Source organism: Felis catus, chromosome E1 (genome assembly GCF_018350175.1).
Source record: "Felis catus isolate Fca126 chromosome E1, F.catus_Fca126_mat1.0, whole genome shotgun sequence".
Taxonomy (NCBI): domain Eukaryota; kingdom Metazoa; phylum Chordata; class Mammalia; order Carnivora; family Felidae; genus Felis; species Felis catus.
Window position 1 is genome coordinate 39,536,503 of NC_058381.1, and position 12,980 is coordinate 39,549,482.

The following is a 12,980-nucleotide window of genomic DNA, read 5'->3' on the forward strand; positions in this document are numbered from 1 at the left end:
TCTCCATTGGCCTTTTATAGGAGTCTGTAGGTCATTTCAGTCTTGACTGTTTCAAGCTGTAATAAAATATTACTTGCTCCCTAATTGTTGTTTTTCATAATTGGGTGATTTTTAATAGGGTCCAGTCTGTAGGTAGAAAAGTGCCCCCAGGATATCTTGGTCTATGAAAAAGGTACCAGGTCGAGTAATACTAAATCATAGTTTCAAAGGTCAAAATTAAATATGAGTACCCATATCTCTTTTTTTTTTTTTTTTGACTTCTGGAAGAGAGTCTAGTGTTTTTTTTTTCCCCCTTAGACAATAAAGAATTAATAATTCACATGAGAAATGTCTACGGCTTTTGTCCTGAGAATGTTTATGGAGTATTTCTATTATTCATGCTTTACTGGACATTTCCTTTCTTATTAATAGGAGGTACTCACAGTATACAGTGATCTGTTGATAGTCAAGTTTTTTTTAATTGATTTTTTAAGTTGAAAACTGAAATAATAGAAATCCTGCCATACTTTTTGAGCCTCCGACTTTGGTTCAGGTCATGATCTCACGGTCTGTGGGTTCGAGCTCGGTGTCGGGCTCTGTGCTGACAGCTCAGAGCCTGGAGCCTGCTTCAGATTCTGTATCTCCCTCTCTCTCTGACCCTCCCCCGTTCATGCTCTGTCTCTCTCTGTCTCAAAAATAAATAAACATTAAAAAAAAAAAAAGAATTATTTTGAGAACTGAACTTCCTATTGATGAATACAGAGTAAAATATTTGAAGGAGAGGTGTGTTTTCATCCCTACCTAGAAAACCAATGATTATCGTACTCGAGATGGAAAATTAGTTGTCATAGGTAAGGAGCCTCTTCATTCTCTTCCTTTGACGCCCATGGGAAGTTATCCCATATGGTTGTGCTTCATTTCCCCTCAAGGAAAATGAAAATACTAACACTGAATGTTGAGCAGTTCTGATAATTAATGACTATAAAGCAGTCTGAAGGGCACAAACATTTTGTAGATGTTAATTATTTAAATTATTATAATAAAACGAACATGTCAGACAGGGTCAGGTGTCTATAACTTATAATGCTACAAATTGGCTACTGATTATGGGTTTAGATCGTTTAGAAACAGTAATTTTTTCTGAATGAGATTTTTTTTAATGTTTATTTTTTTTTTAATTTTTTTTTTCAACGTTTATTTATTTTTTGGGACAGAGAGAGACAGAGCATGAACGGGGGAGGGGCAGAGAGAGAGGGAGACACAGAATCGAAAACAGGCTCCAGGCTCCGAGCCATCAGCCCAGAGCCCGACGCGGGGCTCGAACTCCCGGACCGCGAGATCGTGACCTGGTTGAAGTCGGACGCGTAACCGACTGCACCACCCAGGCGCCCCTTTAATGTTTATTTTTGAGAGAGAGAGAGAGCATGCATACGAGCATGAGTGGGGGAGGGGTAGAGAGAAAGGGAGAGAGAGAGAATTCCAAGCAGGGTCCCTGCCAGCAACACAGAGCCCAACACAGGCTTTGGGTTCATGAACTGTGAGATCATTACGTGAGCCGAAATCAAGAGTTAGATGTTTGACCAACCCAAGAGCCCCCTGGATGAGATTTTTCAATGCTGTGCATATCAGATACTTTGAAAAACACCCAAGATTATTGCTCCTAAAAGATACAGAATATCTGGCAGGCCAGAACACATGGATTTTTTTGACCAAAATATTTTAAGATAATATAAAACTGTAACTCAGCCCATTGCTACAGGTTTAGAACAATGTGTGATAGGAGGTGCAGCTGGTATTCAGAGACTTGTTTTTGATTTTTTTGTGACCTGGTAACCATTTTAATCTTTTGCCCAAATGTCCCATGAATAAAACAAGAGAAACAGAGTATGGGGTCAGTGTAATAGTTTATAAGCCTTTAGTGTCTTGGATAAGAGGTATTGTGAGGCCACAAAGTATTATTAACATAATCTACTTATCTCTAGATATCTTATAAATACGAATTAACTTGTAATCTTTTGTAGAACAAGTTAGGCATATATTATTAGAACCATTTTGGGGATGAGTTGGCTGTGAAGCTAAGTGCCAACACAGATCACAAAGCAGGACTGGAATGTATGATGCTTAACTCCTGAAAACACTGTCATCTGTTTGCTCATCAGGGAAAATCTCTTGACTTACTTTTTTTTTTTTTAATGTTTATTCATTTTTGAGAGAGAGAGAGAGACAGAGCATGAGCAGGGAAGGGGAAGAAAGAGAGGAAGACACAGAATCCAAAGCAGGCTCCAGGCTCTGAGCTGTCAGCACAGAGCCCGACATGGGACTCGAACCCACAAACCGTGAGATCATGACCTGAGCCGAAGTTGGATGTTTAACCAACTGAGCTACCCAGGCGCCCCTTGACTTTTCTTAATCATAGATTTCCTCTACACGAATACTTGCTACAAAAGTTTAGGTATGCTTTAGTCCTTTCCAGAAGTGGGGGGTAGACTTAACAAATTCTCTAGGCCATTTCTATCCATACATTTCTTCCTCAAGAGTGTTATTGTATTCATGGCAGGAACACATACCATTACCCTTTCTTGAGATTCTGTTAGGCCTTAGAACGTTCATTATATAATGTGCATATTCTAGGTACTCGAAAATAATTGCATTAAATTAAACTTTAAGTTATGCAGTATAGATGTCTGCTTACCTCAAGATAAAGACGTTCATCACATTATCTTACTCTAATGATCCTATGCTAATTTTGCCCCTGATAAATTTAGTGTTTAGTTTCAAACATGCTTCAATATCTTTTGATGTGGTTCAAAATTTACATTCTACATTTCTGTTATCCAAGTTGGAACAGTATTTTTCTCGAACATGAATGACATTTGTTTTATAGTGATAATAGTTTTTTGGAGAATCAGTTTCTTTTTAAAATTTTTTAAATTTTCTATTTTTTAGAGGGAGAGAAAGTGGGGGAGGGGCAGAGAGAGAGAGAGAGAGAGAGAGAGAGAGAACCACAAGCAGGCTCCATGCACAGCACAGAGTCCAACTCCCAACGTGGGGCTTGATCCCACGATGACCCTGGGATCATTACGTGAGCCGAAATTAAGAGTCCGATGCTCAACCCTACTGTGCCACCCAGGTATCCCAAGAATCAGATACTGGTGTGTTAATTCTTCCCACAGAATGGCTTCCCTGGTTTTGATAGTCCCACTCTGCTCTGAGGTGAACATTGGACCTGAGGAATGAGATCAGACACTATCTGAAGCCACTCTGCAGGGTCCCTTACCTCCTTGTAAAGGACTCTGATGACGGCTTAATCTTTGTTTGGAGTTAGAATGCATTTAGATTTTTCCTCCCTTCCCTCAGTAGAAGGAAGGATTCCTTGTGGAATCCTGAGGTTCTCAATACTATGGTATTATGTTAGAGTGAAGCACACAGACTCTGAGCCAGACTGCTTGGATTAGCATTCCAGCAATTCCAGTTATTAGCTGTGTGACCTTGAGAAAGCCAGTCACTCTCTGCCTTAGTTTCCTTATGTATAAAAAGAGCATAATTAACAGTACTTACCTTATAGGGTTGTTTTGAGAATAAAATGAGGCTTAGAATAGAATTTAAAGTGCTGGGTATCACTATTACTGATTCTTTCCTGGAAGTTATGTAAAAAAGTCCTGCTTATACTTTGGTTTTGTTACCTTTTATTTTGGTGTCACTTTTAAGAAATCATTTCCAAGACCAATGTCAAGGAACTTTTCCTATGTCTATGGCCATATCACCGTGAACACGCCCAATCTCGTCTCCTATGTTTTGTTTGAGGATTTTGATGGTTTTAGGTCTTAAGTTTAGGTCTTTAATCCATTCCGAGTTGATTTTTGTGTATAGTATGTGATAGGGGCCACTTTCACATGGGCCTCTTTTTACATGTGATATTCAGTTTTCCCAACACCATTTTTTTAACATGTTTTTAAAGCTTTATTTTATTTTTGAGAGAGACAGAAACAGCATGAGTAGGGGAGGAGCAGAGAGAGAGGGAGACAGAGAATCCTAAGCAGGCTCCGCACTGCCGCACGGAGCCTGATGAGGGGCTTAAACTCACAAACTGTGAGATCATGACCTGAACCGAAACAAAGAGTTGGACACTTAAGCGACTGAGCCACCCAGGCGCTCCCCCAACACCATTTGTTGAAGAGTCTACCCTTTCCCCATTATGTATCCTTGTCCCCTTTGTCAAAGGTAAGTTGACCATATATATGTGGATATATTTCTGGGATCTCTACTCTCTTTATTGTGGTAAGATACACAGAACATAAAATTATCACCTTACCCATTTTTAAGCATACAATTCAGTGGTATTGAATACATTCATAATGTTGTGCAACCGCCATCCATCTTTATAACTGTTTTCATTTTGTAAAACTTAAATATACCCATTAAACAATAACTCCCCATTCTCTTCTCCTCCAACCCTTAGCAATCACCATTCTATTTTTTCTCCCTATGAATTCCACTACTCTAGTACCTTATATAAGTGGAATCATATAGTATTTGTCTTTTTGTGACTGAATTATTTTACTTAACATAAAGACTTCCAAATTTCATCCATATAGAAGCATGTGTCAGGACTGCCTTCCTTTCAAAGGCTGAATATATTCCATTGTATGTTTATACCACATTTTGCTTATTCATTCATCATTGATGGTTACTTGGGTTGCTTCTACATTTTTAGTTATTATGAATGATGCTGCTGTTAACATGGATGTACAAATATCTCTTCAAGATCCTGCAATCAATTCTTTTGGGTATTTACCCAGAAGTGGAATTGTTGGACCGTATAGTAATTCTATTTTTAACTTTTTGAGAAAATGTCATACTGTTTTCCATAGTGGCTATACCAGTTTGCATTCCTATGAATAGTGCTCAAGGATTCTAATTTCTCCACATTTTTATGTCTGGCATACTGTTTTATTTATTGTAGCTTTGTAATATATTTTTGAAATCAGGAAGTGTGATTTGTCTTCTCTCAAAATTGCTTTAGCTATTAAGGTTCTTTTGTGTATCTATATGACTTTTAGGATTGCTTTTTCTGTTTATGATAAAAAATGCCATTGGGATTTTGATAGGGATTGCATTAAATCTGTAGATTGCTTTGGTAGTATGGCCATTTAAACATTATTAATTCTGCCAGTTCATGAGCATGGGATGTCTTTCAATTATTTGTGGGTGCTTTAATTTCTTTAATCAATGTTTTGTAGTTTTCTGTGTATAAGTCTCTCATCTCCAGAGTTAAATTTTTTTCTAAGTATTTTATTCTTTTTGATGCTACTACAAATGGAATTGTCTTCTTAATTTACTTTTTTTTTTTTTTAAGTTTTATTCATTTTTGAGAGGCAGAGAGAGACCGAGCATGAGCAGGGAAGGGGCAGAGAGAGGGAGACACAGAATCTGAAGCAGGCTCCAGGCTCTGAGCTGTCAGCACAGAGCCCCATGCGGGGCTCGAACTCATGAACTGTGAGATCATGACCTGAGCTGAAGTTGGACACTCAACCGACTGAGCCACCCAGGCGCCCCTTAATTTTCTTTTTTGAAAAATTTATTATTAAGTGTATAAAAATGTAACTGATTTTTTATGTTGATTTTGTATCCTGCCACTTTGCTGAATTTATTCGTTAGTTATAACAGTTTTTTGGTGAAGTCTTTAGGGTTTTCTATATATAAGAGCATGTCATCTGCAAACAGAGACAATTTTACTTCTTCTCTTCCAATTTAGGTACCTTTTATTTCTTTTTCTTGCCTAATTGCTCTGGCTAGGAATTCCAGTATTGAATAAAAGTGGCAAGAATGAATATTATTGTTTTATTCCTGACATGGAGGAGAAGCTTTCAGTTTATTTTTACCATTGACTATTTTATTACCTGTGGTATTGTCAAATATGGCCTTTTTATTATGTTGACTTACATTCCTTCTATACCTAATTTGTTGAGCATTTTTATCACGAAAAGGTGTTGAGTTTTGTCAAATTCTTTTTCTGTATCTTTTGAGATGATCACATGATTTTTACCCTTCCTTCTGTTAATGTGGTGTATCACATTCATTAATTTGTTTATGCTGAACCATTCTTGCATCCCAGAGATAAATCCCATTTGATCATGGTGTATGATTCTTTTAATGTGCTGTTGAATTTGTTTTGCTAGAATTTTGTTGAAGATTTTGGCATCTAGGTTCATCAGGGATATTGGCCTATAATTTTCTTTTCTTGTAACATCTTTGTCTGGTTTTGGTACAAGAGTAATGCTGGCCTTTTGTAAAGTGAGTTTGGAAGTGTTTTCTCCTTCTCAGTTTCTCTCTCTCTCTCTCTCTGGTTGGTCTAGTAAAGATTTGTCCATTTTATTTTTTCAGAAAACCAACTCTCAGTCTTCTTGATCTTATCTGTTTCTTTTCTAGTCTCCATTTCATTTATTTCTGTTCTAATTTTTATTATTTCCTTCCTTCTGCTAACTTTAGGCGTAATTTCTCCTTCTTTTTCTAGTTCTTTGATGTGTAAAGTTAGATTGTTTATTTGTGAACTTTCTTCTTTCTTGATATGGGTGGTTATCCCAGAAAGTTCCCTCTAAGTACTGCTTCTGCTGCATCCCATAGGTTTCAGTATATTATATTTTCATGTCCATTTGTCTTAAGATTTTTTTTTTAATTTTCCTTTCAATTTCTTCTTTAACCCATTGGTTGTTCAGAAATGTCTTAGTTAGTTTCTAAATATTTCTGAATTTTCCAATTGTCCTTCTGTTATTGATTTCTAGTTTCATACTGTGGCCAGAAAAGACACCTGATACAGTTTCAGTCTTCTTCAGTTTGTTAAGACGTGTTTTGTGGCCAAACATTGTGTTGCAGAATTCCACTCTTGCCCTGTCTAGTTCCTGCATCTCTCTCTTTTCCATTCTACCTTCAAATATCACCATTTACAGTTTGTTGTTGTTGTTGTTGTTATTTTAAGGATGTATTTGGCTCTTCAATTTCTTATTTCCACTCTATGAGCAAGTTGCACTCAGGGATTAGATTTTATACACTTTTATTCTCATTGCCAGCACTTAGCAAGTGTGCATAACAAGTGTTTATAGATGGAAGGGGAAAGATTTAAAATTTTACAGAGATGTGAAAAAGACTCCAACCAGTTTGCCTGTTAAACTTACTCCTAACTTGTGAAGGCCACTGAATTAAACAGAAGAAATTAAAAATAAGATTCAGCTCCCATCTGGGGTATGTTTAAAATGCAAAGATTGGCCACAACCAGTGAAGATGTCTTGCAACAAGAAGAGTTTTTATTGAAACACCACCAGAGAGAAATCCAAAGAAATGCTACAATTCTAAAAATAGGTTCTTAAGTCACTGGAAGAAAAGCAGAAAAATAAGAGGGCTTTCACTTAGGAACCTAGCTTCAGGTTGGTATTTTAGTTTAGGGGCTCTTCTTTGGGGGTTCAGGAAGGCACCCTCTGTTCACTCTTTATGTTGTTGGCTTTGGTGGATTTCTCTTCCACAGTGTGAACTCTGGATGAGAGAACTTTGCCACGAGGATCTATTTCTTCAACAATCGTTTTAACCATGGTGGTTTTAGATGAGTCTAAAATGACACATAAGAATTGTTAGAATTTATCAAATTCATAAAGGGGAAATAATTAACTCACAATTTGAAACATACAAGTAAATGCCGGATGCTTAACACAACTTTTGTTTACCTTTTGTTTGATTTCCTGGTCCTCCGTAGCCTTTTGATTTAACACAAGAGCTGTAAAAATAAGAGAGCTTGTATTAATTATTTCACTCTGTTTTGCTGAGGAAATCGTAAAACAAGGATTTAAGATGGGAGATCTCTGGGGACGCCTGGGGGGCTCAGTCTGTTAAGTGTGATTCTTGATTTCAGCTCAGGTCATGATTTCAGTGTTCATGAGTTTGAGCCCTTCATGGGGCGCCACACTGGCGGTGTAGAGCGTGCTTGAATTCTCTCTCTGACCCTTCCCTGCTTGTGCTCTCTCTCTGCCTTCCTCTCTCAAAAATAAATAAACTTTAAAAAAAAAAGATGGGAGATATCTGGATTCTAAATAACACTAGAAGGAGTTTATGTACACATGATATGGGTCATAAATACTTTATCCCTGATTTCAAAAAAAATTCAATAACCTTAAGATAAAATGTTTTCTCAATGGAAGTGGTACTTACCCATCCTCTCCATCTATCAGGCGGCAGTAGGTCTCAATTTCCTTTTCCAGGTGGACCTTGATGTCGAGCAGCTGCTCGTACTCCAGTTTCTGGCCCTCCGTCTCGGTTCGGACCTGGTGCAGCTGTTCCTCCAGGGCCCCGATCTGAGCCTGGATCTGGGCGAGCTGCGTGCAGTAGTTCCCTTCGGTCTCGGTCAGGGAGCACTCCAGGGAGTGTTTCTGAGGATCAGTAAGACACAGTTCAGTAGAAAATGTCACAATGTTGTTTTAGAATCAGGCAGAGCACTTAAGAGACATTTAAAAGAGTTATCCTTACATAATGCAAATGACCATATTTACCCCAAAGAGTCCCCCTTGTTCAATATTAATCGTCATACTGTTGTTGTGTTTGAGAATGACACAGTTGGTGGTGAATGTCACTCATGTCCAGGAGTGTTAGCAAAGGTGAACTTGTTTCTTCATAGCGCACAGTGTAAAGATCCCTCTACCCCACCAATATAGCCTGTGCTTGTGGAGTCTGGCACAATTTGCCACATTCCCCAGGAAAAAAGTTCTCAGACAATTAGCTGCCTTGTTTCTAATCATGTAACAGCTTCCTCTCAGGGAGATTGTAGCTCTTCTATTAAAAGACAATCCCCTAGTGAAATGCATAAACTTTCCAGAAGTAAAATGACCCAAAGGAAAGAATGGCCTTTTAAATCTTTGAATGGTTTGACTCATCGGCTTGTGAATCCAAATGGGTTTATATAGGGTCTCTCCTAAAGAGGGATGCCTGCTATAGTTCTACATGGGATGAAGATAAGAGTGTCTTACTCTTTCATCTGCAAGAATTTTTTGCAAAGTCCCAATTTCATATACATTCATACCCTCCTTTGTGGATCAACCCTAAAGGTTTGTTTACTCGCCGTAGTGGAAAAAGTATAGAGGTGGGAGCTAGGAAATCTGGAGAGAAAGTTCTGGTTCCTTCATATTCAACTGTGGGACTCTGGGAAGAGTCTTTGAATCTTAGATTGTTCTTTTGGAAATAATGACATGAATTATAAAGTCTGCCCTGCCCAAGCCCTAGGGTTATTGTGGATTCATGTGGGGGAAAGTGCTGGGCCTTAATGAAAAGGTTACTATTATTATCATGACTGTTGAGCTTTATAGGCAACCTTCCCGCCTCTGCTTTGCTTCTTGTTTATGCCACCTAAGATGGAACTTGTAAGTACTCTTAATTAAGTGGCCCAAAGGAATGCTAGATGAGGAAGCTAGGAGAGGTGAAAAGGTATTTTTGCACTCCATGGAGAATGCTTTTTGATCTTTTGCCTTAGGAGGGAAGACTCAGGGTAAAAACTCTTTTCTTTTACGGGCATCTCAAAAGAATTGTACTTGCTAATTTCTAATGTTTCATAATTATGAGCATCTAGGTATACTTTCCAGGCAAAGAGGGGTTCTGCTGGGCAAAATGCAAAGGTGTCTTATTTCAAAGCACGGTCATTAACGGATAAAAACAAAACTAAGTAATATCACGTGGAAGAAGCACTCTTCTGATTTTTACCTCAATTTCTGAAACAAATCTTTTTTGTACTTTTTACTGACCATTGCTAAGAGGGACTGAAGTTCAATCTCCAGGGTCTGAAGAGTACGTTTCATTTCCGTAAGCTCATTCCGAGCTGAGGTGGTGGCACCAGCGTCGTCGGAAATCTGCTGCTGCAGCGAAGCGCTCTGCAAGGTTGGGGAGCATGTTAGGGTGCAGCTTGCCTTGCATCAGCGCTCAGGGCCCGGCAAGCGCGCCCCCACGGGGTTTCACCTTCTCGTTGAACCAGGCCTCCGCGTCCCTGCGGTTCTGCTCGGCCAGGTCTTCGTACTCTGCCCGCATGTTGTTCAGCAGGACCGTGAGGTCCACCCCGGGCGCCGCGTTCATCTCCACGTTCACGTTCCCGCCCGCCGCGCACTGCAGGGCCTTCATTTCCTAAAAGAAAGGTAACCATGTTAGGAGCTGAGTATTTTCAAAGGAACTAGACAAGACAGGATGCAGAAGATTAGAAGTGTTTTGTTTTGCTTTGTTATAAAAGTTTGTTTCTTTGGGGGCGGATGAATAGGAACATTTCAAACAGTCTAAACCATAGGGAGAAATTGACAAATTCCTTTTGGAATATTGACGTCAGACATCAGACTCGCCATCTGAAATGTATTTTTCAATTTTGGGAGCGAGGCGGATTGTGGAATCGGGGGAGACAGAGCACCTACCTCCTCGTGATTCTTCTTGAGGTAAGCCAGCTCCTCGCTCAGAGTTTCCAGCTGGATCTCTAGGTCCGTTCTGCACAGAGTTAGCTCATCCAGGACCCTGCGCAAACCGCTGACGTCCGCGTCAACGCTCTGGTGAAGGGCCTGTTCGTTTTCAAACCTTAGGAAATAGTAGACACCTGCATTACCTTAGTCCCATCACTTTTTAGGTCATCATAAAACTCCAACCGTGCTTTGAGGTCGAACTGTGAAAATCTACCCAAAACTTCCGTTAGACCGCCCATAATGCAATGAACAAATTTCTTTGAAGCAAGAGAATAGGAACACTCGAAAATCTTTCATATGATCTTAACATTCATTTGTGTCAGTTCCTAAATTTCCCATTCAGCTGGCCATTCTTACACACATTTGGTTTAAAACAAAGAAGCAAAATCAAACAAGTTAGGTGACCTCCAATAGCCTAAATTAAAGGGGTGGGGGGAATGTTGAGCTAACCTTCTTTGGTTTCTCTTCAGCTCTACTTACTTTAGCCTGAAGTCATCAGCCGTTAGTCTTGCGTTATCGTTTTGCAGGATAATATTGGCATTACTGGTAGTTACAGAAATTATCTGATAAATGGAGAGTTAGTTAAGAGTGAGGAAATAATCTAAAAATGTCACCTTCCCTTGAAATAAAGTCACCTATGAAATTATAGTAATCTTTCTGGCATTCTGTCTCTAATAATAAGATGATACTTTTGGAAACGGGAAATTAAGTCTGGCCTCTTTTACCACTTCACCCCACCCGTTAAAAAAAATCCTTTCTATGGAAAAACTTATAAATAAATAGCAGGAAACATTGGGCAGTTTTTGATATTTTCATATCACAAAAAGCATAAACGTGCATACCTCATACCAGGTATGGGTGAGCCATGTTCGAAGATTAGAATTTTAATATAAATTATTTTTAATATTGGGGTGCCTGGGTGGCTCAGTCGGTTGGACTTCCAACTTCAGTTCAGGTCATGATCTCATGGCTCGTGAGTCAAGCCCCGTGTTGGGCTCTGTGCTGACAGCTCAGAGCCTGGAGCCTGGTTCAGATTCTGTGTCACCCTCTCTTTCTGCCCCTCTCCTGCTCACACTGTGACTCTCTCTCTCTCTCAAAAATAAACATTAACAAATTTTTAATAAATTATTTTTAATATTAATAATGAACTTCTGAAAATTAGAAGCTGAGAGCAAAGCCCTGCTGTGTGTAACAGCATACACGTTTGTGGGTGCTTGTGTGGCTAAATACTCTCTGGGGTATTAACTAACCCTCACAACATTGTGTTTCTTACCTGGTTCCTGAGGTCATCAATTATTGGGAAGTATCTGCTGTAATCATGATCAAGACCACGGCAGGAACCAGGCCCAAATTTCTCATACCAGCCCTTGATCTTCTGCTCCAGGTCAGCATTGGCCTCCTCCAGGGCGCGCACATTCTCCAGGTAGGAGGCCAGCCGGTCGTTGAGGTTCTGCATGGTCACCTTCTCGTTGCCCGACAGGAGGCCGTGTTCGTTCCCCATGAAGGCAGTACAAGAGGCCGTCCCCGCTCCGAGCCCTCCGCCATAGCCTCCTGCAGGTGAGCTGCCCCCAAAAGCGCAAGAGAAGCCACTTCCAATGCCTGGCACACCACATGCATTTCCAGCCCCAAAGCCCACTCCCCCGCTAGAGCCAAGCCGTCTGGATGCAGAAGAAAAGCGCACAGACATGATGTCCAGGCTGCAGAGCTTGTTCCTGGGGTGAAGCTTCGATGGCAAATGTTCTGCTCAAACAGTCGAGCTTGTCTTTATATACACATTATCAGGGTGTTTCTTGATGAACTTTGCTACTCATAGCAAAATGGTGTTTGCCAGCTCATCCTGAATTACTCATAATTGGGTGATTTTTTTTTTTTTAATGAACGCCTTTACCCTACTGTGTCCATTTCTGTAGGTGGATAGTTACCTTGGGGTTATTTGTTATCTCCAAAATGGGACAGGGAGGAGTATTATCAAGATTATTATAGTGATGCATTTCAAATTTAGTATGAGCAATCCTTCCTGTCCTCCAGGTTTCAGGACTATACAACTCCTTTAAGAATAAAAAAGTGTGATAGACAAATTTCTCTTTCCCCTGCTCAAACCAACAACATCATATATTTTTCCAGCATGCGAGGCATCATAGTCATGGTTTTCAGTGGATAATATGATCTTTCTTTCAGATGTATTGAACATAATTTCAAGATCATGAGCTCATGGTACTAGAGGACGGAGGCCAGGTCTTAAATGAAAATTGGGGAATTAAATGGACTCTTATTTGGCAACAGAAAGTCTTCCTTGATCCTTATCCCTCCTGAGTTACCATTTCATTTTTACTCGTTTTCTGTCTAAGTTCTTTTGCCACCCAGGTTAAATAAAGGTGTTAGCTAACGTCTCTGGGCCTAGTTTCCTTATCTTTAAAATGAAAAGACTAAAACTATGGTCTGTATGTGGCCTTTCTATTTCTAGATTTCTTGCATTTTTACATTTCTTCATTTCATTCATTCATTCTTTTTTTTTTTAATGTTATTTATTTT

The 12,980-nt window shown here is 39.4% G+C and overlaps 1 protein-coding gene across 1 annotated transcript; it reads right to left on the minus strand.

Annotated features, from left to right (window-relative positions):
* Nucleotides 1-7,258: 7,258 nt before the first annotated feature.
* Nucleotides 7,259-12,195, minus strand: KRT27 (keratin 27). Its single transcript, XM_003996838.5, has 8 exons — nucleotides 11,722-12,195; nucleotides 10,929-11,011; nucleotides 10,407-10,563; nucleotides 9,967-10,128; nucleotides 9,756-9,881; nucleotides 8,176-8,393; nucleotides 7,695-7,744; nucleotides 7,259-7,579 (listed from the first exon to the last, which is right to left on the minus strand). Exons 1-8 carry the CDS (start codon nucleotides 12,133-12,135, stop codon nucleotides 7,437-7,439), a joined length of 1,353 nt encoding a protein of 450 aa, XP_003996887.1. The 5' UTR covers nucleotides 12,136-12,195; the 3' UTR covers nucleotides 7,259-7,436.
* Between the last annotated feature and the right edge of the window lie 785 nt (nucleotides 12,196-12,980).

Bases quoted from the DNA above. Each gene is read 5' to 3' on its own strand.
- KRT27 (XM_003996838.5), bottom strand. From the start codon at position 12,135: ATGTCTGTGCGCTTTTCTTCTGCATCCAGACGGCTTGGCTCTAGCGGG. The intron at 11,012-11,721 runs GTAAGAAACACA...TCCATTTATCAG, and splicing joins TTGATGACCTCAGGAACCAG to ATAATTTCTGTAACTACCAG. The intron at 7,580-7,694 runs GTAAACAAAAGT...GTGTCATTTTAG, and splicing joins ACCAGGAAATCAAACAAAAG to ACTCATCTAAAACCACCATG.